General features: G+C 41.7%; 1 protein-coding gene across 3 annotated transcripts; it reads left to right on the forward strand.

Moving 5' to 3' along the window:
- The first annotated feature begins 832 nt into the window (after positions 1-832).
- MSANTD4 (Myb/SANT DNA binding domain containing 4 with coiled-coils) lies at positions 833-11,157 on the forward strand. 3 transcript variants are annotated; one of them, XM_027632977.1, is made up of 3 exons: positions 833-928; positions 7,094-7,721; positions 9,198-11,157. In XM_027632977.1, exons 2-3 carry the CDS (start codon positions 7,260-7,262, stop codon positions 9,771-9,773), a joined length of 1,038 nt encoding a protein of 345 aa, XP_027488778.1. In that variant the 5' UTR covers positions 833-928; positions 7,094-7,259; the 3' UTR covers positions 9,774-11,157. The 3 variants fall into 3 exon arrangements, with proteins under 3 accessions (XP_027488778.1, XP_027488155.1, XP_027489394.1); XM_027632354.1 differs by lacking the exon at positions 833-928 and adding an exon at positions 3,788-6,447; XM_027633593.1 differs by lacking the exon at positions 833-928 and adding an exon at positions 3,788-4,714.
- The last annotated feature ends 15,617 nt before the right edge of the window (positions 11,158-26,774 follow it).

Genomic DNA, 26,774 nt, shown 5'->3' on the forward strand with positions numbered 1-26,774 from the left:
GAAAGTAAACAAGTCCAAATACTCATTACAGCCCATATTTGGATTTGAAAGGACTGAAGAAAGTAATTGTTAACAAACATGCAAAATAATACGTGCACACATCAGAGCAGGCAGAATAAAGGCAGCAAACTTTAGACAAAAAGTAGTGCCTTAAGCCTGCACGAAGGTTACATGACCAAGGCAAGGGGATCCAACACAGAGGGCAAGGACCAGACACATCTTGTGTGGCAGAGAAGCCCCAAACCAGAAAGCTCCACAGAAACCTTTTGCTTGTATATTCACCCACATCAGTGACGTGGCGCCTTACATATGGAGCACTTCCGAAACATTTTCACTTCTTTAATTACAGTATATCTATAGAAATGTTATTTCTCTATTTGAATCACAAACCGTGCAGTTCGGGATGAACCACCGGCTGCTGCACGTTCGCTCTCTATTGCAGCATCATAAACCAGCCGCACACATGGTTCTGCACGGCAAACCCGCACCCCCTCCTTCCCTTGCACATCCTGCGGAGAGGCCCCGTCCCCCACCTTGCCAGCCCCTCGCTGTGCCACGCCCTCAGACGGAGCGGACGGGACACCAAACCCGGCCCACCCGACTTCGCCGTGACCCCGCGGAGGGTCTCTAACTGAGGGGAGAGGCGGGCCGCGACCTCTCGCAGCCAATCACCAGCCGCTCTGCGGAAGACAGACGGCGGCTATAGCCAATGGCTGCCCTGGTGCGGCGCGCGGCGCGGCTCCGCGGGCGGAGGGACGTGGGGGGACCCCGGCCCGCCCGGCGCGTCACGACGGGGCGGGGCGGGGAGAGCGGCGGGCACGATCCGCCAATAGGCGCGCGAAGAAGACTTGACAGACAGGTGACTTGCCCAATGGGAGGGCAGTGGCCGTTAAAGGGCCGGCGGCCCGGAGGGGAGCGCCAGGCGCAGGTGAGCGGGGAGTACGTCCCTCGGGGACCGGGCGGTGCGGGCGGCGGCACCGGGCGGCGGCACCGGGCGGGGATGGGGCGGCCGCTGCCTCTGCGGTGTGCGGGCACCCCCTGGCACCTTCGGTAGGGGTAGAGCGGTGCGGCTCCGCCGCTCTGGGCCCCTGGGGGCGGCAAGGCGATTGTCCTCCGCCTTCTCTCCCCGCGGGGAGGCTCCGCTCCTGTTCCTCCTGCTCCCGGGAGAGTCGCGCGGCCGTGCCGTCTGGAGGGACCCTAGGCTGCGGTGGGAGCCGCGGGCCCGGCTGCTCCCCAGGGTTCAGTGGCTGGGGCAGCCGTGCCCCCGCCTTCTTTTGTTGCCGCCTCAGTCCCCGCAGCGCTCGGGTGGGACCGGGCTGGAGCTGGCGCTTCACCCGGGGCTGTGCCCGCACCGATCCCTCCGAAACGCGCCCCCCGCCGGGGAGGGGGTCTTGTGCCGTTCGTGGCCGTGACTGGTTCAGAGGAAGGGGAACGTCAGCCTCATGAGTCTCTGGATTCATTAGCCTGAATCCACAGCTGCCTCCCATTCTCTGTGCCTCTCTCCTCTCAGCTTCGTTAAATGGTCCTTTTAGGTGGTGTTGGTTCCCTTCCCTGCGTGCCTTTTCGTTTGCGCAAACCGAGCGCTTTTTCCAGGGGGGGATGTGTTGGCCAGCACTCAGCCTCTCTGTTCAAAACCCTAAGTTGCGCCAAGTCAACGTAGCCATCTGTTGGGAATCACATACGAAGTTTTCTAGAAATCCCCAGGGTGTAGTATCCAAAGATACTCGGACTCTCGAATCTGTTTAAAAAAACTTAGAAGTAGCAGGTCCTCCTAATTTAAACTTTGGTTTTTTTTATTCAAGCATAAGCCCTGAAAGTTAAAGAAAAAAAAATAAAGGGACTATCAAGACATCGTGTTTAAAAAAGTCATGATTTTCCTAAAGAATAATTCTAAGACTGTTGATGCTAGCAGCAGTCCTTCGGTCCTGGTGAATGCAAGGATGTTTTTCTTTGTTTCCTCGTTTATTTTGGGGGGGTTGGTTAATTTTTTTTATTGGTCTAGCACTTAGACAATAAGGTGTGAACAAAGGAGACAGAAAAGACAGAGGCAGAATGTGCATGCCTCTGCTATTAAGTATGTCAAAGATATTCAGTATGTGTATGTTCTGCCTGCTTAGGGAGTTTGCAGCTTAGTTTTACAGTACTTGTTTCATTTCAACTCTGACAAATAGTTTATGTCTCTTTAGTCCAGCAATGAGGACCTTTGTGACATTGGGCTGCTTCTGGCCTGACAGGACTCTGAAACTTGTAGCTCCATGTTGCCATCTTTTCTGGAAGACCTTTGAAATCTTTGTTACCGTATAATCAGAATTGTTTTTTTTTTTCTAGTCATCACTTTGCATTTCTGCACAAACTGTAAAGATATGCAGTTTGCATTTGCAGTTTCCCCCCAGCTTCTTGTACTTCTCCTTAGTGGCAGAGCACAGGAAACTGAGAAGTCCTTGACTTAGCCTAAGCACTGCTTAGCAACAACCAACACATCAATGTGTTATCAACATTATTGTCACACTAAATCCAAAACACAGCACTGTCCCAGCTACTAGGAAGAAAATTAACACTATCCCAACTGAAACCAGGACAGTGCTGTATGTCATGTTTTTGTAATTCAAGCTTTTCAAAGTGGTTGTAAGGTAGCTATCTAGAATGTGTACAAATCCTAGATTATTGACATTCCTGTTTCTTTTGTACTTCGAGCATGTAATAGTTCATTTTTCTGCATTAAAGAGTAATATCCTGGAAAATGTTTCAACCCACCCCAGAAAAAGGGGAGAGGAGTAACCCAGGTTCTTATCAATAATTCCCTTGAGGTGGATTAGAGTGGAACGACACTGAATAATTGGTGTCTGAAAACATATATAGGTAGGGTTTATTTTAACAATTTTGTTTTAACAGGTATGTTAGCATTTTGGCTGTTGTCATCTATATTATATATCATAGGGATAACCCCTGGGGAGAAAATGCATAAGGGAGAGAAAGGAAAGACAGGATAAGGCTAACGGAGAGTAAGGGAAAGAAAAGCTGAGAGTGGACAAATGTATATAGTCACCACCCATGGGGTCCAACGATGACACTTGGTAGTTGCAGCTTCCATGTCTGTCAGTTGAAGTGGTGGCCTTGATCTGCTGGGGGTGAAGGAGGGAAGCCCCCACACTCCAAGAAGTTATGAGTTATTATACCCATGGTCAGTGTCACGGGCCATGCCTTGAGCCTCCAACCTCTCCCTGGGCCCTGCACAGTTTCTGTGGCTGGCCTGGTTCCCACCTTTTTTTTAGATTGGCAGAGGGATGGACGGGCTGTTTTTGGCCATCAGAGGTCCTGCCTTTTCAGGGCTTCACACCTTCAGCACTGGAGGGAGGGAGGGGCCGGGTTGCTCATCAGAGGTATAATGCGAGTCAAAAGCCTGCAAACTTGGCTCTTTACTGGAGGGAGGAATGGGCCCAACTGTCCATTGGAAATGCAAGTCGAAAGCCTGCAAAAGTCTCCTAGAATGCAAAAAAAATTAAACATTTCAGTCTCTGACAAGACCATCTAGCAGTGTCAGAAAATTGAATATCCCAAACCTGAGGTTTAGTTAGATAATAAGGCTTTATAGTTAATATATCAGAAAGGTACACAGTGCCACAGTGGATTTGAGCCATCCCTGGGAATAAGTACACTGTTAAAACAATTCGCTAACACCCATTTATATTAATAAGATGGGAATCGTCCTCTGGAAGTTAGTAGTTATGGGTTTTAAAACAGATAGGTTTTGCTGATGTTTCACTGGGAAATTCAGAGCTTGTATCAGACCTGTTCAAGCAAAAGTTAAAAAAAGTCTAAAATAAAACTTTACCTAATAAAGGAATTGGATGCCAGTAGTTTCCAAGTTATTATTGTAGTTCTTAAAGGTCATGTCCTTGGCTTATAGCATAAAATCCAAAACCAAGATTAGACACTTCACGAAGAGTGGCTAGGGAGATCAGTCAGGTGGTGGAAAGCACTGGCACAAGGAGCAGTGAGGCTGACCCACAGGGTAACCTGACATTTGTGTGTTTTAACTCTCAGCCTTCTCTGGGGCTAAGGACAAAGCTTGCCTGTCTGCATCTTCTGTGTTCATGTAGAACTATATTTAGAAGATGATGAAAATTTGATTTGAAAACCGAGGTTTGTTTTTTTTTTTCCCCTGTGTTTGTGCCCATATTGGCCTGCTGTACTAACTTTGAGAAATTTAGGGAGGGCCAGGGTAACTCGAGATACCATATGAGTCTCTAAAATCTTGTGGTTCCCTGTTATTGGGAATGACCAGAACCTTTTTCACGCAGCTGGGGCTAAATAAAGGACTTAGCCAGTATATACCTTGAGATGAAAAATCTGCTGTTTAAGTATCTTAAGAGAAAATTAAGTATCTACTGGTACTTTCAAGAGTTTAGTTTGATGTACCCAACTGGCAAGTACTTAGGAAAGTTTGACCCATTTTCCCATAGGCAGCAAAGTACTTGAGTGTTCGCTTAAGTATTACTTAAAACCAAACCTGAAATTCTACTGATTTCAGTGGAGATAAGTGTGACCTTATAAACAGAGATTTAATGTCCTGGTAGTGACAAGTCAGAAATACTGTCATTCTTGTGAAACTTGTGTTGTACCTGAGTACTCTATGTGATTCTTTATACCTGGAAGACCAACTCAGGATGGATACCTCTGTATCTTTCACACACACTCCCCACCTTGAAAACTGGTAAGTGCAAATGTATGTGTTTCTAAAGCCAGTATGAAGATACAAGTACTTGATCATTCCCCAGTAACCAGCAATCACTATATATTTATCAGTCCAGAATAATTGCCTTGTAAATGGTGAAGATTATAAAAGTGTTCTAAATTTGTTCTGTGTGCAGGTAACTTTCCTGAAGAATTTACTTCTTCAGTGACTTATGAAAAGGTTTAAAAAAACCCCACAACCAAAGACTTTACACAAGATAAACTTAGAATTTCATGCATAAGTCAAGAAATTCAGTTACAATAATAACAGTAAAGCACTACTGCTGTAATTTGCGTTTGAAAAGCTCAGCAAGTACCAAATAAATTGATTTACTGACAGAGAAGTAAATATGATTCTGGTTTCTTGATATCTTTTTGTGATAATCTTATAATAATCAAGGTTAAGGGATATGCTTAAAGATCAGATAAAAGGTCTCAGAAAAAAATTATGTAATTTTAGCAGGTACAGTGCTGTGTTCTGGTATGAATCTGATTTTCTAAATTGCCAACATTTTTTTCACTACTGGTCATGTCAAGTTAGGGGGCTGCATTAAAGCACTACATTACATTATTTTTTTAAACAATTCCCTTTTCTCAAAACCAACTAGAATTTTATTTTCAGAAGGGTAGAATATTTCACACATCCTAAATGGCAACATGCAGCTTCCTGCTTGAGTCTGAGGAGTCCAAAGTGCTGGGTAGCTGCACAGGAGAACTGGGGGCTGTTGTATGCTAATACATGCTCATGCTATGCAATTGATTTCCTCTTGGGACTTGGTTTTGCATCTTTGCTAGCTAGTAGTCATTGGAAGTAAGTGGCTTGACAGTGAGAACAGTATCGTAATGACGAAAAGTAGTAAAGCAGTTTTCTAAATGCAGCATTTTAAAAAATACTTGATGGCAGCATGCTTGCATGTTGGGTATGAAAAAATGTTGCTTGACATGGAAAATTGCAAGTGAGCCACTTACTGACAGTCAGTCATGCATATGAGATGAATAACAATATCTACACTACATTATCCCCCAAATGGAGAGTTGTTGTGTTGTGCTGATGTGTATGTTTTAACCAAGTTTAGGGAGAATAACAGGAGAAAAAATGCTTAGTAAGTTAAGAATTCTGTGTAGCCCGGGGAGGGGGTGGGGTGGGGGTTTAAGAGTTAAGTCCATCAGTCCGTAGCAATTGAATATATAGTTTGCAAGCCATTTGCCTTCAGGTGGACAAATGTCTAAACTGCATGAACAGTGAACAAACACAGCAGCTTGAAACTGTATGGACTGTATGGTAAGTCCCTGGCCTGCTTGGTTTAAAGCCTTCTAAACCTATGTGCAGTGGTAGATAAGACGGTACAAATGACTGTTCAAAATAATCCTAAATTGGACCCATTACCAAGCAATCTGTGACCATGAACCATTTTTGATTCTCAGTTTCTGCTTTCAGGTTTTGGTTGTTTTGGAGGGCTGTTTGTTTTTTGGTTTTGTTTTTTGTAATACAATCTGTGATGTTACTGCAGTGATGCTTGTTACTGCTTTAACAGTCCCCTGTTTTCTCCCCCCCTCAGACTGTCCATCTCTGTACAGAGTTTCACACAATCTGTCAGGTGTATTTATGGGGTTTAGTGTTCTCTTCAGCATCAGGGACAGGACCAGCTGTTGCTGCGGGCAGAGAACTGAATGAACTTTAAAGCTGCCATCGCATCTGACATGTTTTGCAGTGTAAGAAGGGCAGAGCTACATGTAGTGACTTATTCTTAAATCTGTTTACTGTTAAAACATCACTCGTGCACGACATTTGTTTGAGCTAGTAATTTTATGACATTAAACAGGATTGCTTCAGTTATTTTATTTCTGATTAAGTCAGAAGAGCTTCTAAAATTTCCATTTTCCATATTAATCTACTTTTTTATGGAAATGGTGTCTCATTTAAAATGGGTCTCAGAAATTTCAGTCTCCTACACACTTGATGTTTTTGAAGTAATGTTATAACAATTTCAGCTTCTTTTGGAAATAATGTAGTATTCAAACTGAAATGTGTATGTCAAATTTCAGTCCTAAGCAAATCCCGAGTGGCAAAACTCTTAAGAGTTGAAGGAAAATAGCTGTATTTTTGTAATGGAAATTTCAAATCAACTATAACAGTTTATGACACGGATATATTAATGGTTGTGTAATTCATAGGACATTAGAGAAGGTATCTATGGCTACTTTATATTCAGAGTCTAAGAAAATGATTTTCTTTTATCAAATGAACAGTCAGCTCAAAATACGTATTCCTTAAATGATGACTTAGGAGTCAAGTTGCTAAATGAAAATATATGGTGTATACCTTGGAGATTTATGTTGTTTGCTCTTTTTCTCTTAGGAAGCCTGACAAATAGAAAAATACTACAAGTGAAGAGAAAATTCACTTCACGAGAACTGAGCTCTGCTTTCATTGGCTTCTAAATTTATTTATATTAATAGCTGACTAGTGTCAGATCATCTCTGTGTTCTACTGTGGTGAAATTATTAGGTTAAAGCTGGAAAAGATGAAACAATTAAAAAGAAAAAGGAAAAGCAATTTTAGTGTTCAGGAAACTCAAACTCTCCTTAAGGAAATCAGAAAAAGGAGAGAAGTACTCTTTTCAAAGCAACTTAATACAACAATTAATGAGATGAAACGGAAAGCTTGGGAGGAAATAGCAGAGTGTGTCAATGCTGTAGGTGAAGGAGAGCAAAGAACAGGGACAGAAGTGAAAAGGCGATACCTTGACTGGAGAGCACTCATGAAGAGAAAACGTCTGAATGCAAACATCAAAGTAGTAGGTGCTGGGTTTCACCTTCCTTCATCCAATTTAGATGACTCTCTCAATGAAGACATGGATGAGAAAATGGGATTTGCAATTGAATCTAGTTTTGAGTGGCAAAATATCACTGACTTCAGAGAAGCCGGTGGATCTTTAACGGAAATCAAAGTAGAAGAGGAAGAGGAGGATCCGCAGAATTTTGAAGTGAGTGACTGACATGCATTAGCTGTGTGCAATATGACCTTTGTTTCATTTCAGCATAAGGCTGCTGTGTTTCTTAATAGTGTCTGTTTCTGGTTTTTTTCTGAATGTGTGAATTAAAGAAACTGTAGAAACAAATATATTTCAGAGAGATGGTATTCAAATCTAGCAGCTTGGAATTGGGTGTAGGTCTTGGATGTTGATTTTTGAATTGATATACCTGAAGCTGGAATATGTCTTCGCACATGTATTTTCCATTTGTATGTGCCACAAATAAGAATTAGTTCAGTCAATAGAATGAAAATATGCTCTTGAAGGAAACTGGTTATTGTAATATTCAGGCTGTCTGGATGCATGAACGGAGAAGAAAAGTGCACTTCTTTAACAAATGGAAGTATATGTTACCTGCAGTTACTGAAAGAAATAGAATACTGTTTGCATGATCTTAAAATGAACCCACAGGAGATGAAACCATTACTTGAATAAGTCAGTTGGCCGTTCTTCTCTTTCAGAATTTTAGTGTGAATTTGGCAAGCAGCTGTGGATTCTCTAGACAGGTTGTTACTCCTAGTAGTACTGTGACTGTCCTGGGGAAGGCAGCCAGCTGGAGTCAAGTCAAATGTTGGGATAGTTTTGCTGTGCCTCTACAAATATATAGTTCTCATTTCAAAAAGGGGTTTTCAGACAGTTTTCCTTTTTTTTTTTTTCTTCTCAAGTGAGAAGGGTGGAGAAGCAGCTCCTGTCTTAGCTCAGTTGGTATATGTGCTGGGAAAAAATCAGCAGAAGCTGTTAAATGGTGGTGAGACTACTGTCAGACAGTGCTGAAGAACAGTGTCTGTCTTCTGCTGAGAGCAGTGATCCTAACCATCTCATCATCTGCGTCATAAATAGCTTTACAGCAAATGTGGTAACACATAACGGTTTAAGTCCTGTGTATAGACCCACTTAATGGAGTTGGAAGGGTTAAGAGCATGTGAAAAATGTCAGTGTTAAATGTTTCATAAAAAATGGAATCCTTAAGTTAATGAAGTTAGTTTACATACCACATAGCCTATGAATCCATCTGCTCTGATAAATAATTAGTCACAAAAAATTCCTAGTGGCTTCCCTAAATGTCACTCAGGTCTATGAAAAGTAAAAACAACATATGGTCTCGTAGATCCATTTTTCTATCAGTGGTTCTGAATGATCTGTAATAACTTTGCCATGTTTTCTATATGTTCTTGCATGTCCACTGACAAGCTGATTTTGCATTTTTCATTACCAGGTATTAACTTGCAGATAAAGTGTGTTTCTCTACCTGTGTAATGATAGAAAAATTTTCTGATTTAAAATGGTTATTTCATAACATGCTAGTTAAACAGTTCTGAGTAGCTTTAAAGATGAAAAAATGCAATATGTTCTTTTCAGTCGTTTGTAACACATTTATTCCGGCATAAAGACTGGAGTGTAATTCTTTTCTGTCATGTTCCTCTGCAGTTTCCTATTGAGGAAGAAGAAGAAATATTGTCATCAGTTTTACCAGATTCGAAAAAGGAAAATGACCTACCAGACTTCCCCCACATTGAAGAGTTTGGAAATCTAAGCTCTGCTCAAGCTAGGCTAGCCTATGAAGATTCTCATTTGCTTATAAATCTGGAGAAGCAAAAGCTGGATCTGGAGAAACAGCGACTAGACATTGAAGCTGAAAGGTTGCAAGTGGAGAAGGAGCGCCTGCAAATTGAAAAGGAACGGTTGCGGCATGTTGACTTGGAGCGCGAGAGGCTTCAGATTGAGAAGGAGCGACTTCAGATTGAATGGGAGAAGCTCAGGCTGGAGACTCTGCAGTCCGAAAAACCTGCCCTGGAAAATGACCTCACCCAAACAGAAAAACCCATCATGCAGCCTCTGGATCTAGAAACTGAAAAGTTAAAACTTGAAAAAGAACGTTTACAGTTAGAGAAAGAGAGGCTGCAGTTTCTCAAGTTTGAGTCAGAGAAGCTTCAGATTGAGAAGGAACGCTTGCAAGTGGAGAAGGAGCGCCTTCGAATTCAGAGAGAGGGTCACTTGCAGTGAACTTCTCAACTAAAGTGTCAATATTAGTGTTTTGATGTTTCTAAAATAGAGGTAGTTCTTTTCTTAATACTGAAACTGTCCTAGAGGCTAAACATTTTTCTGTTCAGAGTTGAACATTATGTTAAACTGAAAAAAAATGGTGCTCAATATGTCGGTGTGCCTGCATAAGTGAGCTAATGTGTGAAATTGCTTTTCAGTGTATCAGAACTAAGTGTTATGTTCTCTTGTCTCCAGTATTGTGCTGTATTAGTTTGGTGTCCTCCTCTTGTAGACATGTTGGGGAGAATCAGGGCTGAACCTTATGCTGTTTTTCACTGTAGTAACAGTAAGGAAGGATCAGAATAAATCAACATATGTTGTGAGGACATGGTGCTGACAATTGCCCATATGGTAACGAAGTATAATTTAGGCAGAACAGAGTAATACAGAGTCATGATGAGATTGATTCCTTAAACTTAGTTTCCCCTTTTTTGTTTTTTTTTTTTTCCTGCCCCCACAATTGGAAAAAGAGTTGAAGAGTTTTATAGAAGTTAAAGTGCAAGTTAAATTTGTTGCAGTTGTTTTTACTGTTGTTCCATGGCTTGAATTGAATGAGAGTGCAGAATATGATATTGTTTCTTTTGCATTAAGTATTCATACTAGATAAAGTTACACATCAGCCATACCTACTATAAGGTAGACGTTTGGTTTCACCAGGTCCTTAATAATGCTATATGGAATATAGCACCTGTCTTAGTGTAGCACAGGGATTTACTGATTGATCAGGCATGCTGTCTGGTGAGTCTGTGATGACCTGCTGAAGGAAATTGCTATACCTGGTTTGTTCGTTGAAAGACAGTAGCTGGTGATGGGAGTCTCAGGAGTGGAGACACACAGGCTGAGCAGAGGCTAAGGAGCACTGAGCTTGAACACGAACATGCTCGTTGCTGGTTCTACCTGGCCAGCACTGAGGTCATGTCTGCAAGGCAGCCAGAAGAGGCTTCTGTGACTGACACCATATAGTATATTTTAATTAGACAAACAGAAATAATCCATGCTGAAGGCTGTCGATATTTTTCATAAGAAATGTATTCATTTAACAAAAAAACCTTCAAGGAAGGAAGCTTTCCATTATTTCATATATGTTTAAATCCAAACTGAGCCAGACTTCACATTTCTCATCTTTCTCCAAGTAGCTATCTTTTGTTGACTCCATTTGAAACTTAAAACTATGAGAATACTAAGTCTAAATATGTGTTGAGTGACTTATGTGAATTCTTGTGCAAGTAAATATATTTATACCACTACAGGTTTACTCTTATTCTGCAAAGAAAATGTTATTTTTTTATTACTGAAACAAGTGTGCTTCTACAGTGGAAATAAATTTGACTACTACACTCCAAAATAGCTCTTGAGACTGTCTTTCTTAACAGAGGGAGAAGGCTACATCTGAAGAGAAACCTGGGTACTCAGCACTGCAGCACCCCAAAGTTGCTGGTACCTGTATTCTCTGTGTAGTAAATCAGAGAGATGAGACCCCTCAGAGTTGAACTTAAATCAACCAGCACTTACTTGAGAAAGGAAAAGGGAAGGAGACACCAACCAGCTAGACAGAAATGCCCCAGGGGGAAGTGTATCTGAAATTTTTCTTCCTGAATGTGGTTGGCTGATGGTGGCTTGATGCCAGGTGCCCCCCCAGAACTGCTCTATCTCTCCCCTCCTCAGCTGGGCAGGGTTGAGAAAATATAAAAAAACGCTCCTGGGTTGAGATAAACACAGGGAGAGAGCACTCCTCAATTACTGTCACAGGCTAAACAGATTCATCTTGGGGAAAATAGCTTCTTACCAATCAAATAAGAGTAGGGTAATGAGAAATAAAACCAAATCTTTAAGCATCTTTTCCACAGCCTTCCCTTCTTCCTGGGCCTTAACCTGATTTTCTGTACCTCCTCCCCCTGAGCACTCCAGGGGAATGGGGGCTGAGGTCAGTTCATCACATGCTGTCTCTGCTACTCCTTCCTCCTCAGGGGGAGGACTCCACAGTCTTCCCCCTGCTCCAGCATGGGGTCCCTCCCACAAGAGATAGTCCTCCACGAATTTTTCTAACATGAGTCCTTCCCACAGGCTACAGTTCTTCATGAACTGCTCCTGTATGGATCCCTTCCACAGGGTCCAGTCCTTTAGGAACAGGCTGCTGTAGTGTGGGTCCCCTGCAGGGTCCTGCCAGCAAACCTGTTCCAGAGTGGGCTCCCTTCTGCATGGAGCCACAGGTCCTGCCAGGAGCCTGCTCCAGTGTGGGCTTCCCACCGGGTCACAACCTCCTTAAGGTGCTTCTATCTGCTCTGTTTTGGAGTTCCTCCACAGGCTCCAGGCTCTGCTTTTATCGTGTGCCTCTATGGGCTGCAGGGGAATCTCTGCTCCAGTGCCTGCAGCACTTGCTGCTCCTCCTCCTTTACTGCCCTTGGTGTCTACAGGGCTTTTAGTCTCACATGTTGTCCCTCCTCTCTCTGGTAGCTTTTTCCCGTTTCTAAATAGCGTTATCCCAGAGTTACTACCCCTGTTGCCAATGGACACAACATTGGCCAGTGGTGGGTCCGTGTTGGAGCCGGCTGGCATTGGCTCTGTCAGATGTGAAGGAAGCTTCTGGCAGCTTCTCACTGTAGCACCTCCTGCTACCAAGACCTTGCCATGGAAATCTAATACACTGAATGAAAGTGACAAAGTTTTAGCTCCCTGATACACATCAAGCAAATTGATACTAAAAATAGCTTTCTGTGATTTGGAGACATTACTTATCTTTTCCTCTGAAAATACAAGAGAAGCAGAATTCAGGAGGTTTGTCAGGATTTTCTAATGCGTAGAGCATTGACCGAGATATTGGGTAACACGGATTTTATGATTGCTGTATCCTGGGGTGACCAGTTTTCTAGATAACTATTCTCACTGCCAAACAAGGTGGGTAGGAACAAGGGGTATCATAGCCGCCTCTGCAACAGGCAGTGACCAGAAATACCAGACCAGGACAGAGAGAACCTTCCTACGGTCTTCTCTGTAAGAAGTATCTGACCTGGAAGTAGCAAATGTGGAATCTGGCTCCTGTTTCGACAGGTAGTTGAGCTGCTGCTTGATTCCAGTATTTCTGTCTTCATGTTTTACTCCAACTGTATGACATTCATTAGGATAATGGTTTGTATGTTACATTGGACACCTTCAGAGTTACACCCCAAGAACATTAAAGGTTACGGGGAAAAATATTTAGATAAACTTGAACCATTTCTGAATCCTGAATTGTTTCAGAAGTTTGAGCACTTCTCCAAATGTTAGTGCAGTATATAGCAATTATTTTCTAACAACTATTCAGCCTCCTAGGGAAATGATGCATCCTTTGGTTATAGAAAACCTCTTGGAAAATACTGAATGATGAAATTAAGTATCATGATATATCATTGAAAATATGGTTTCATCATAAAATTTAGAGAAAATTACAGAGTTTTATACATCAATTTTATAGCTTACTTTTTAAATAATGAAAATGCAGTCATTTTCTGAAAATTTGAATTTAAATGTCATATCTTTAAATACTAATCTGCAATCTCTTAAACCTCAATTGCTTGATTCACCAACATAGGATCCTGACAGCAAAGGCTAAGGGCAAGATTTCAACCATGTAAATGTTACCGAAGATAGGACATACAAATAAACTCATTTCTCTGCTAGAGAGAGAGATTTGTAGTCCTGCTTAAAATAATGGCCTGTGATTTTAAGTAGTGAGTGACTTTTCCAGACTGGGAAGAGGTTAAAGACAAGGGGGAAACCACACCTATTGAAGGAAGAGGAAAGTATTTGGAGAAAAAAAAGGAGAGGAGTGAAGATCAAACATCTGGTAAGAGGGGAGGGAGGTGAAACTGGTGATAGAGAAGTATCCCATTTTCATTTTAAGCTACTTTATTGAGGTTTTTTCTGGTGCACTGATGTCAAATCTCATGGCTCTGTGACCCCCGTGGGAATTTATGAACAGGGAAGGTGAGTGGCCTGAGGTCCAACATGCAGCTTCACAGCTGCTGCCAAAGGCGGCAGTTCGCAGGCTCCATGTGTGCCATCTGATTTCTGGTCCTGCAGTGGGAACACGTGCTGAGACCTTTGCAAATGCCATTATGTCCACTACTATATGAAGAGGTTTCTATCCTGTAATTTTAGAGCCAGAAGACTAAATAACAAAGGTAAAATAAAAGCTACCTCAGAGAGTTTCTCACTGTCTGTTATTAACCATGGGTCCCACCAATTTGTGCCTGGCTAAGACATTAATGAAGAGAAGCAGTGTGCATCCAGGTGTTTTCACAATGCAGTTTGGAGACAGGCTGGCTAATGCTTAACAGTGTTCTACCGACAGCCAGAGGAGATCATAGGGTAAAGTTGTAAATGCAGTCACCAAGAACAGCCCAGGATGAACAGCAGCCATACTCCCAACAGGACACAGCTGACAAAGCACAGTAGGATTCAAAGGCAACTTCTTTCCCTTGAGTAAGTAGTCTTGTTATTTCTGGGACATTTTGAGCAGCTTGCATTGTATGTAAAGAGATGCTGAAAGCAATGTGTACACGAGGTATAAAATAATTTATTAAGATAAATTATTAAATTATCATTAAGACAAATAAGAGATGTTTAGGATTTCATAAGCTCTCAGACTAAGCATTAGTATTGTCATCATCTCAAGGTGTCTTTATTATTCAGGGAGGCATCAGCCAGGAGAGTAAGGGTTTCTGAAATCCCCCTTGCAAGTGGGAACAGAAGCTAGCAACTCATATTTCTTCAACTTTTCACAGAACTGTTGATGCCATTGCCACAAAAAAGCATCAGCGATATCAGCTGCCTCTCTGGCTCACCCTCCCCCAGAAGCTCCCCTCAGAAAGGCATGGAGTTCTCCAAGGAGACGGAGTCAGACCTAGGGCTGATATTTGACAAACACAAAAATACCCTCAAAAATTCTACTCCATGTCAATCAGGAGCCTTGACAGAAGTGCTAGGTGGGAGAAGAGGGAGGAGGAAGGACTGATTTTTCTCCATTATTGCTGAAATCAATTAGTGAATTTGAGCTAGAGAGCGTCAAAAAATGCTACTACATGCAATGGTGTTTTGCATCAAGGATTCAGGATGCTTGTAGCTGGTATTAGGACTATAGAAAGATTTTAATCCAGGTTTGTTTGTTTTCTTTTTAACTAAAGAGAGAATAAAATAAAAAATATTGCATTTTATAATTAATACCCGCCCTTTGTTTGTTTTCAGATAATCAACTTGTTTGAAGATGCTTGCTCCAAGCAAGTAGGAAGAGGCAGGGAAGAACGCCTTCCATAAGGACTTGGAGCAACTTATAGTACTTCATCTTTTCCTCTCATTCTTTTTTTTTTTTAGTCAATTTGTATCAAAACAATGATTTTTTCAAACCACTAGCTAGGTCATGCTTACTGTGCCAGTGAATGCAACAGTTCTCAGCCATCACAAAACATACTAGAAAAAAAACAGGTCCACTGGCACAAGACCAGAAGAAGCCCTTTTCAGACACTGCACATAATCCTTTTAAACTTGACCTACTTTAGAGGACACTTCCATCCTCTCCTTTTACAGATTATTAAGAGTACCATTGTTATTTTCTGTTCCAGTTTTATTGTTTTTAATTTCCCTGCTTCACACTATCAGTAGTTTTATTCTATACATTAGTAGACTGTGAAATACCTTGTCTTGCTACTTCCATATTTTCTAATTGCAACACTCCATCATTAGTCAACGGGTTCATAATGTGGAAGGCAAAGCTGCTATTTCATTTTATGCTATATAATACAATGCTTTTGGTTCAGTAATTACATTGTGCCAGACTCGTGATCAGTCCTGAGATAGTTCACTTGTGATGGATAGCCCCATCACAGAGTGTATAAGAGTTAAAGGAAGAAGCAAATTTTTAATTTTGTTCCTCTGTCAATCTAGCTACTCAGATACTGCTTTTGAGACTAATATTTATCTCACCGAGATAGGTAGAGATTACACAAATGAGAACTTAAAAGAGAGAATTGAAGTTTGAAAAGCATTTTCTAAAGTTTTGGTTTGGAAAACAGGAAGGATATAAATTAGACATTGTTCCACGGAAAGCTATTGTGTGTTAATCTGTTAATGGATTGCAAATCTTTTAGTCACCTGTTTAATGTACTGGAGAAAACCATTACCTGCTTCTTATAACTATTCCAAGGGTTATGTGAAATGATATGATGATCTTACTTACTATTACTACTCAGTACTAGGCCTGTAAAAAAAAAATTTCCAAAGGTTTTCAGCTCAGTCACAGAAGTGTTTAGAGCCAAACAATTTTCTGAAGTGGCGGCCAATTTTCAAACAGTCATAGGATATAGGTAGTGCCTTTTTCTAACAAGGGAGGAATTGCAAGTGTGGGGTGCAAGAGTGCAACATGGGTCACAAAGACAGCCAGGACAGCCATGCCAAATGAGTAAGAGTGGAGAGTGCTATAGCCTTTAGGGACAAGGGACATCCTACTGCCCTGAGGTTACAGCAGAGAAAAGCTTGATCCTAGTGGGGCATGTTTACACTTTTCTGAGAAGGATCTGCTAGGACCCAATTTCAGGGACAGAATTTCTGGCCAGACAGACTTGCTTTGGTTCAATAAAGCAATGTTCATGTTCTTGCATATTTTATAGAATTGCACTCTATGAGGGCAAAACTTATTCCAAAGTTTTGAACATAAGTAGAAAATATTCCTATTTCTGTTATAAAATTCCCTTGTCTTCATTGCTCTTTGACTTTTGCTCAGGGCCACATCTCAGACTTTCCCATCTGACTTCCTATCTGCCATCCTTTTTGTTTATCATCCTTCCTCCAAGGACTAGCAGTGAGACCCCACTTGTCAGAAATAAGAGTTAAAAACACTTCAGAAAACCACTCTCCAGTACCCTGAGGGGGGTTTGGTCATCTTACCAAAGCAAAGGAGGCGAATGTGTCTGAAAAATCTGTCAAGGTCATTTTGTATCCAAAACTTTGGGAAAGGTCTGAGGTTCAGCATTTAGTCAGAGATAGTTCAAGGACAGAGGCCAACAGGAGGACCAGTCTAGTAAAGCAGGTGATACACACTGCTGTGACAATGGATATTAAAACAGCTGAAAGGAGTTAACTATGATACTTAAAAAGTAGAGAGAGAAGGAATTGGGGAAACTAGGCATCAGACAGAGCATTCTGGGTGATCAGAGGCTGCCTGCCTGGCTCTGCTACCTCTTCCCCTTCCTCAGCAAGAAACAATACAGCATTACTTTGGGTTTTCCATTAGAGCAGTTCCCTCCAGCATCCCCTGCATGGCAGATGAGCAAAACTGACATGCAAGAAAGGCCAGCTGTAATAATAAAAGAACAACACAAAAGCAACAGATCTGGAACTGGAGAACAGAGGTAGAGTCAGCAAGTGAATACCAGGGACATGGGTGAAAGCCCAGAATGATGGCAGCTGCAGAACTGAATAGCACCTCACTTCTTTTGTCTCTCCAGGACCAATATACTTTTCTGTCGATTCAGGTATTCAACTGACTTTTAAATGGAACCTTCACTACTATTTTATACACATGCTAATACTAACACAAAGATCTTTTAGTTGAAAGACTTCATGTTGCTTACACGCAGAGCAAGCTGCTCCACCCAAGAGGATTCAGGAGAAATGCTGTGAAGACAGATTGACTGATCATTCGCTTCACTTCTGGTATGTGTGTTTTTGCACTATTGCATCAAAATAGCCATTAAGAAAGGAAAAACACAGCAGAAAAAAGTGGGGAAATTGAATATACAAAGGTGAAAAAATCAATTGTTAATTTTGCCATGCCTAGGTTCAGATATACCGGACAAGAACAACTCTTTAGCCCACTGATGCCTTGAGCACTTGCAGAACAGGGCTGCTTGGCGATCCCTCCCTGAGAAACATGCCACAGGATTTCTGGAGAGAACCTGAGAGCCTAGGAGGTTGTAGTGGTTTGAACCTTGTTTTCCCCCAGAGGCTGAAAAGTGGTAACCCCCAGGGGTGGAAACCCCTGGAAGTTTTGGAGCTCTGTCCAATAGGCACTCCTGCAGAAATGTAAACATATCACAAGCACCAGAAGAGTTGTAGTTTGAGTTGTTAGAAGAAGTAGCCATGTTGTGGTAGAGCCACGAGGAAAGGGGCCCGGAGCCCCTCGGGGCCTCTGGGGCCCCCCAGCCCCAGTTGGGGGCTACAGAGACAGAGCAGAAGCGGCGGCAGTGTCCAGAGACTCTGGATAAGAACCAGGACAGATAAGAACTGAACCGGAGGAAACAGCAGAAAGTAGCAGCAGAACTTCGGAGTTCTGGGGGTAGGAACTGATACCAGACCCCCCAAACTCCTTTGAGACCTCCTGGAGAGGAGGAAGATGATGGACTCTTACTTGAAAGAGCCTTGAAGTGCAACATGCACTGCAGAGAGGAGCTGAGAAGCTCAGTCGTCCTGAAAACTGAGCCAGGACGGTGTGGGAGGTTGGCCTTGGGGGCCCTCCCTTGCTGCAAGCTACAAAGAAGCTCGCAGCCTGAGACAGGGCACAGAGGCCCTGCAAGGAGCTTCAATCTCCTGGAGATACCAGACCGTCACAAAGACCCCCTGCGTCTTCGTGATATGACGTGGTGAAACGACCTTTGTCTGGGGTTACGAAGCCCATGGAAGACCCCTTTGCCTGCGTCAAGGGGCCGAGGGGGATACCCCCCTCGTGAGTGCTGGCAGAGATCCAGCTATCAGCTGCTGCATGCATGAGATGAGGAGAACCTACTGCCTTAGAAGAAGCTGCTGCCCTGAGAGACTGGAAAGGATCTGTCCTTCTTTCCCTCCTGGACTTTTATTTGGAGGGGAGAAGAGATCTGATCCTTTGTAAATACTATATGTCATGGTAGAGATAGTTGTGATCGTGTGTATAATGTGTTATAGTATTTATTTGTACAGTCATTGTAATATATTCCCTTTCCCCCATTCTGAGTCTGGTTGTGTTTTGTCTGGAAAAACCCATCTCACATTAGGTTGAGATGTGGGAGGGGGGATGGAGCTAGGGAATTGGATTTTGGGGCTATCTCAAACTATGACAGAGGTGAAACCAAGATGGTGGCTGGGGGCAGCATAGACCTATGGAGAGTATGAGAGTCCGGTAACCCTGGCATCCCAGGGGCCAGTCTGTGCCAAGTCTGAGCATCTGGGGGAGAAGAGGTTCAGCATACTGCTGAGCTGTGACTGTCCACTTCCAAGTGCCCAAAATCTTAAAGAATTGCACAAAAGACAGAAAGGAATAAAATCTGTAGGTAAGAGTTATTATTCTTTCACATTGCTTTTAGCAAAGAAAAAGAAAATCTCAGGCCTAAGGGCAGGAGACAATAATGGACCAATCTAATGAAAACATTAAAAAAAAAAAATCTCTGTTTTTGGTTTTTACTGTATGGGTGCTGCTTTTCAAGACCTGCACAGGGTGTGGGCAAGGGTACAGTTGCTTTTAGACATGCATATCTCCCTGCAGGTATCTTCCAGAGCACTGGCACATCATCCACTCTAGGGCTGGTGGCTGGTGCAATAATGCACTAAGAGCAGACTAAATCACTCAGAGCAGGCTATAGCTAAAAGAACTAGCACTGTTTCTCTTACAATTTGGGACTGGAGAGATCTTTTGGCTCAGAAATATAGAGAAAAAAGTGTGGACTAATCCAAAATGGTATCCAGGGAAGCTCTTACTCTTAAAGGACAAGCTAAGGGTTATCGTCAACCTCTGAGCTGTCTCACAATGAAGAAACAGCATTTCTGTCAAGTCAAATATGCATTGTCACATACTTTTCTAAGAACTGATTTATAGCTGACCTTATATATACGATGTAGATAATCTAAATTTTTTTGTCATAGATCATCCTGGTAACAAAATATTTTCTGGAATCAGTTCTTTCAGAGGCAGAAATGAACACAAATACTTACCCTACTTAATTTTTATCACAAAAGGACCCTTCCTGTGAATCAAAGGGCATGTGCCAGCTCCTCCTCCTGGAGTCTGCCAGTTTCCCTTCCTTCAAATTGTTTTCCCATCTGCAGTGTTTATAATAATTGCAATGTTTCTGCAAGAAGAAGACAAGACTGTTTATTTAAGAGGCTGTACTCCAAAGCTTGTCAGTTTTTCTGGACTGTTTGCCAGAAAAGAAAATTCAGCCTATTAGAAGATGCCAGCTTTTATTCAGGATGAGCAAATTCATTCAGAAAATAAGTCCCTTGTACCCTCTTCACACTGGCTCTTTTGATATATGAGCATTGTTAAGTCTGAGTAGTTAATATATTTATTCTTTTTGTAGAACGGAGTTATTTCCTGTAGAAGAAAAGTGTTTTGGAAAAGAAATTGATCTCTGTGAGCTGCAGTTCAGAGCTTTTCATCCAAGAGTTCAGAAAGAGGTTAGGGGAAAAACAAAAATAGTGCAAGTGGAGCAGACTTTGAAAAGCCTCCTCCTGAACCAGCTGTGACACTGCCAAAGGGAGTGGAGCAACCTCCAGACATGATCTGCCACCATCCCTTGGGGTCAGCAGAACCTTCTGCATGGCACTGGTGGCGTCAGGGACCGTGGCCCTTCTCCTGGGAAGCACTGTGCTAATTTCCTCACTGTTGCCTGCATCAAGGGAAGCTCAAAAGTGTCTCTACTGCCCTTCGGGTCATGGACACCTGAACAGCAATGTGTCTGCGCGTGTGTGCACGTGTGCATAGAACCCAAAGGAGGTTTAGGAGGATAAAGGTTCTGATGGAGATGGACCCCATGGTCCCTAGGATAAGAGCTGCCCCTCAGCCCACAGGGGATGCAGTTGAACACTTGTCACGTGTACAGGTGTGCACCTACTGAGGTGCATGCTACAAATCTGACACACGTAACTTTTTGGGTTGGGCAATATTCATCGGGGGGGGGGGGGGGGGGGAAGGAGGTTGTTGTTTTCCCTAATTAGTCTTGTCCAGTGTGACACAGGTGGTCCAGGTCCTTTGGCAGGGCATTTACCATGTGCTGCACAGCCTCCCCACCATCACTGTGCTTTTGTAAGTGGAACTAGAGAAGAAAAGTGTGGAGAGCAAAGACAGTTGGAGAATTCAATAGATACTCTCAGGAAGAGACCAAATTAACAACACTAGTAACTCCTAAGGAAATTTAAAGCACTTTTCCTATCTAGTGACCAAGAGGACATCAAGGGCACCGATTCAAAGTCTCCTAAGGAAAAAAAAAATAGCACCTCTTTGAGACAGAAAAAAAGAAAGGAAGAAGCAAGTTCCATTGTTAAGAAGTGACAGTACTGGGTTATTTAAACTGATTGTATGATACTGAGACAAATGGATTTTAGTCTGAAATCATTCCTCCAAAATTAATGGTGAACTTTCGTGGTGTGACTTTCAGACAATCAGTGATGCACCCAAGCAAAAGGAAATTACAGAACTGGAAGGGCGGGATGGAGCTGCTCAGGTTAGTTGCATAGAATATTTCTTGTCAAAGGCCTGGGCTGTGGGACTCTGTGGAGATGAGTGTCTGAGAAGAGTGAGGAGGTTCAGATTTGTAACAGATACAGTTTATGTATATATGTATTTACCATTCATGTTTCTAATGGTATTGTTTAGAGTTAATTTTAATTTTTTAGCTAAAAATGTATACCAGAAATGAAACAGATACAAATGGGGAGCTTTGAGACTATATTTTCAGGTAAACCCGTATCTTCCCATCAAGCTTCTTTTCTGTCAGTGTCTTTGTTTTTTCCTAATGTAAATTTCACACTGATCTTATTAATCCTGCATTTTTGTTGGAGATATTTTTTCTAGACTTATCTCTGCTTCATCATATTCAATCAACCTGGAATTCAAACAGAAATTTTAAATTCTTTTTTAAACCAGTGTAGTAACACAAGGAGTAGAACTGAAGTGTCCTGTTTAGATTTCCCAAACCTCAGGTACAATGGCTGCCTGGACAATTTTTGCCCAATATACAGATTTATCTTTTTTTGCTAGAGAAGTAAGGGAAATAATAGGGGCAGAAAAAAGGGAGGAAAAATGGTAGGAACTTGTTTTAAACAGGTATTAAATGAAATTTGAACAAGGTATTTGTGAGAACTAAAACCAAATGCCTCCGAAGTTTTTAGATTTAGCATTTTTAGCTTGTTCCTTATTGACATTTGACCTCCAATGGAACTACTGTCAATCTTTGCAATCCTGAGAGATGCTGTTTCGTAGGTGATGGGGATCTTCAGGGACAAACAGGTTTGCAAGAGTCGAGAATATTTATGTCAGCAGCAGAAAGAAGCACTCAAATCAATTCTCAGCACACACCTCTTCAGTGGCTTCCCATACATCAGCACCCAAGTTTGACAACATCACCAAACTTGCCCAAGAGGGTTACAAATGGACAGACAGCTTTGTCACCAAACTACCAGGCAGTTATTTTCAGAAGCACAAATGAGGATGAAAAGACTGAAGGAGAATGATAACAAATGTAATTTTCTCTGTAAATAAAGGCCAATGTCAAGACTTACTGGTGTGGTCTGGGGTCAACCTGCTAGTGCCTGTGCAATATTTTTCCCAGGGTTATACAAGAAATTTTAGTTTCAAAGAGAGGCTGTTTGGTAAGTTTTAGTAGTTCTCATGTATTTGACAAAAAAAAGCTAAACCCAAACCCAACCCACCAATCCCTTATGTACTATGCTTCTAGTGTATGGAAAGCACAGCAGCCAAAAAACTTTTTATCCTTTATTTTGTGTTTGTATATGTGTGGGTATATAGGAAATCATCATAAAAAAAAATCAAATTAAGAAACATATCACCAATTATCAGATATACATAAATTAATCTTTTCTGCTTGAAATACCAATTTAGAGGACATATTCACCTACTCATCACATTTCCCACTGAAATTAACAGAACAAGGTTGTAGGCCCACGAAGAGTAGGCAGGGAAAAAGGCACCACATGTTCACTGCAGCATGTGATAATAACTCACTGCCGAGTGTGGTTGGGCTCTCATCCCACCTTGTCCTCTATCCAACAGTCTGTGGCTGCCCTGGGATTTGGCCAGTCGTGTTGCTCCAGGATCAGCTCTGGGGGGAAAACCTCTCCTGGGGTCCCAGGTGGAAACTCGGCTTCATCCTTCTCTTCCCTTAATGTCCATCCAAAACTGGTGGCTGTGGTGAAGTCTGGGTGGTGCCCTCATTGACAGGTTTCTGAGGGAAAGGTAGCAGCAGATGGGGGCATCTTTTCATTTGGATTGCTGCTGGGACAGCAAACCTGCCACGTTCTCAAAGAGAGAAGCAGGCAGATCCACAGCTGAATACAGGCAAGGCAGAGTTTTCTCTCTTCAAGTGCACATATCTGAATGGGTCTCACAGAGCTGCAGTGTCGTTTCCCTACTTCCTGCCAAACTGGTCTCAGCTTGACAAAGCTTTTAAGAGTATAAAATAGGGCTGACTAAAGCCCAAGGACATGAGAGTGGCTCCACATCGGAAAAAACCTTTCTGTACAAAAAGATATTTAAATAATAAGTCAATTTAATTTATCTGAGATAACATGTCATGACAACATGGCTTGATTAAAGTCTAGAAATATCTGTATAGGAGATTTCAGAGCATAGAGTGTTCTAGTACATGAAGGCAAAACAACAGAATTGCATTCCTACATGCAGAAAAAAGCTGTGTTTAACCTTGTAAAAAACCGTGTATTACCCCTGAAAGCTTGTAACAAAACACCAAGGGATCTAGATTTTCTTTCACTCAACATCTTTAAGTCAGTTCTGAGTGGTATTTGAAGCCCAGCACCAGCACCAGCACGAGGTGCCCTCCGATGAGATTCTTCTAATTTTCCCTTCTCAGTGGTAGACCTGTGAGTCTCTGAAAAGAGCAAGGGAGTGCCCAAACTGTCTGTGCTGATAAATGATCACAGTCTTGAGTGCCTCAAGAAGATAAACACCCCAGGTGGTAGGTGGGTATTGCGAGATGGGGCTCAGCATGCACCACACAAAAATTAGCTTGTGAAACCAAATGACCAGCCCACACAGCCCCCAGTGTGGGTGTACGTATTACCATCAGTGTTTTCTCTGTTGTCTTCATATTATATTGTATGCCGGTAAATGCTCCTTGTCTCCTTGCAATCCTGCTGTTATGTTATCTGTTTCCAAAATAAACACCAGAAAACAGCAACCCCTTGGGCTTCATGGTTTAGTGGTGGACTTGGCAGGGTTATATTTACAGTTGGACTCACCGATCTTAAAGGTCTTTCCCAACCTAAGTGATTCTATGATTCACTTGAAATAGTTTGCATTTATTCTGCTACAAATGATTACTCCCATCAGCAAAGATAACCACCCCAGCACTGCATCTATCACACATCTCCTTCTCTGCAGGGACTTGGCTATAGCTGCTCTCCCCATTCCTTTGGCTCTATGTTTTTCCTTAAAGCTCTAATTTTAGAGATGAAAGTATCCCTCTTTCCCATATATAGGGAACTGTGTGCCTATAGACATCAGGAGTCCAGGCAACAACACATAGGTCTTGCAAAATGGGGAGTCTTACAGAGAAGAGATTTGGAAAGTATGTGGTACCTGTCATGAAAGGAGCAAATAGCGCAAAGAAGCTGTGGGGAAGCAGGGCATTATAAAGAGCAAGGGTTTAATGTATGGTCTCATCTTTTTGATAATATACTTTTACCAAAGGATATAAATAATCCTTGGTGAAGAAGGCCAGTTCCCCATTGGGATGGACAAATAAGAATCTGTGGGTGTGCAGTTGATTGTTAAATTTTGTGTATGATCAGCACCTTAAATCACACCCTCCACATCATCTCCCAGAACACACTGCTGTACCACATGCTTAGCATGAACCTCCTCCTCAGCAACCTGTTCTTTCTCTCCCAGAAAACTTGTTGCTTCCTTCATCTTTCTGACTCGTTGCTGCCATATAGGCCACAAAGGGTTTGAAAGGCAGAAAACTGCACTTAGAGAATGTACTTTTATAATGACCCCAAAGTCTCATGTCAGCCAATCATGCTGCCTTTTTCTCTTTGATTTACTATGTAGGAGCTGCTTGGCCACAAAACAGCTGTTTCTATCTCATTCTAGGTTGTCTAGTCCAGGAGCAATACTGTTTCATGTTGCAGAGCCAGTGACAGGAAGGAAACAGTCCTCCACTGAAAAATATGTTCAGAATAGCATTTAAGTTGAGCAAGATGCCCAAGGCTATTGCAAGTTTCTGTATCAAGCCCCACTCAGAGATAGGACATCCCACCTCTGTGTTAGATCAGATTGCTCAGGGCTGTGTCCTGGAACTTTTAATTACCCCTGAGAATGGGGGCTCCACAGTATCTCTGAGCCTGTCTCCACGTTTAACCAACCTTTCTGTAAAAATTTTGTTTGCAAATATGTAACTTGGATTTCTGTTGTTGCTACTTCTCTCCACTGTGTCTTGTCCTTTCAGTGTCTGTATGTCCCCTTCAAGCCTTTTTACGCAGCTCTTGACTTGGTGTTTCTGGAGGTTCTCTCTTTTTGCTTGGAGCAGTCTTCCTCCACTGGACTTGCTCTAATATGTTTGGATTTCTACTTGACCACTAGGAACAGCTCAGCACAAAAGATTTAGCCTTTCTATGTCTCATTCCAAGGACTTGTCCAAGTACTGTCCAAAGTTCTTTGTTCTTTGTTTCTATTTCATTTGCACATTTTTTGCTGGACATTAATGGTAGATGGAACTGTGTAGTTTGGCATTTTTCCTTTTTTTTTTTTTTTTTTTTTTGTGGGCTGACACCAGTCTTCACATTGACTGAAATGTTGCTCAGCAGCATGTGCTGATTCTCTATAAAAATTTCAATACCGTAGTTGGAAAACATACAAGTCTTTTTCTTTCCTTTTCTTTCTTGTGACAAAGAATATAAGAAAGGATGTTTTAGAAAGGGAAATTTTTTTGTCCTAGCATCATTTTACTGAATAAATATTTTTTAAAGTTAATTTTGGCATTTATCCAAGAGCAGTAATTAAAAACCAGAAGATAAAGTTTTCCGATTGATGACTTCATACTTAGCCAGGAAAGAAAAAAATAGTTGTTCTGCCCAGAAATTACTTGTGTTTTCCAGCTACTGGGAAACGCTTCAGATATATCAGCTTTACTAAACTGTGGTGTTTATCTCTTTATTACAAGTTTAATGTGTGGGTATAAATCTTATTTTCCTAATGGATATTAATGTAAATGGGCCTGAGGAAGTACTGTTGAAATATTTATCTTTCAGCTGTAGATTTGGTCAGAGGGAAGTTTTGGTATTTTATACCCAGAAAACTTTAGATTTGCAAAGCTTCATCTGTCTTTTTCTTCAAAGGCAAGCTCATAAACAAAGCAACTGTTCTCAAACTGTCACTGTAATGTCAGTCAGTTCCACAAAGTCATCACATCACTTCTATCACTATAACAACCCAACATCATCTGTTGCTAATGCCACAAAAACATTAAATTACCATAATTTTGAAAATAACTCTGAAGCGACAATTTTAAATGCAGCCTTTCTGCAATGTTTTGCAGAAAATCACCATTTTAATAAGAAAACCTTTGAATGAGGTGTTATTGTACTAAATATTAATAGCATTCCAGTTTGTAATTTTTCATAATAAACAATTTTTCTCAATATTAAAATATACTTTTTCCTTTGTTTCTCCATTATTATTTTCTATATTGTATGAAATGTTGAAAAGTTTTACATGAAGCTAGCATATTGGATAAATAGTATAGAAAAACTGAATGCAATTTAGGATGGACAAATGTAAACCTGTATATTTAAGTAGGAGTAATCCACTTCAGGAGTGCAGAATGAAGTCTGAATAGCTTTACTGAAAAAATTCACAAAAAAAATGCACCAACATGCTCCTATTCCTGCAGATAAAACAAATATAAAATTTAGGGATTCTGTCTGCAATGAAACTGAAAAGAAATCCTTGTGCTTTAATTGTGATGACTCATCTGGCTTGAG

Source organism: Corapipo altera, unplaced genomic scaffold, assembly GCF_003945725.1.
Source record: "Corapipo altera isolate COAL_440 unplaced genomic scaffold, ASM394572v1 0, whole genome shotgun sequence".
NCBI classification, from domain to species: Eukaryota; Metazoa; Chordata; class Aves; order Passeriformes; family Pipridae; genus Corapipo; species Corapipo altera.

Coding starts and splice junctions, on each gene's coding strand:
- MSANTD4 (XM_027632977.1), top strand. CDS start 7,260: ATGAAACAATTAAAAAGAAAAAGGAAAAGCAATTTTAGTGTTCAGGAA. Junction 7,722..9,197: donor AGGATCCGCAGAATTTTGAA/GTGAGTGACTGA, acceptor GTTCCTCTGCAG/TTTCCTATTGAGGAAGAAGA.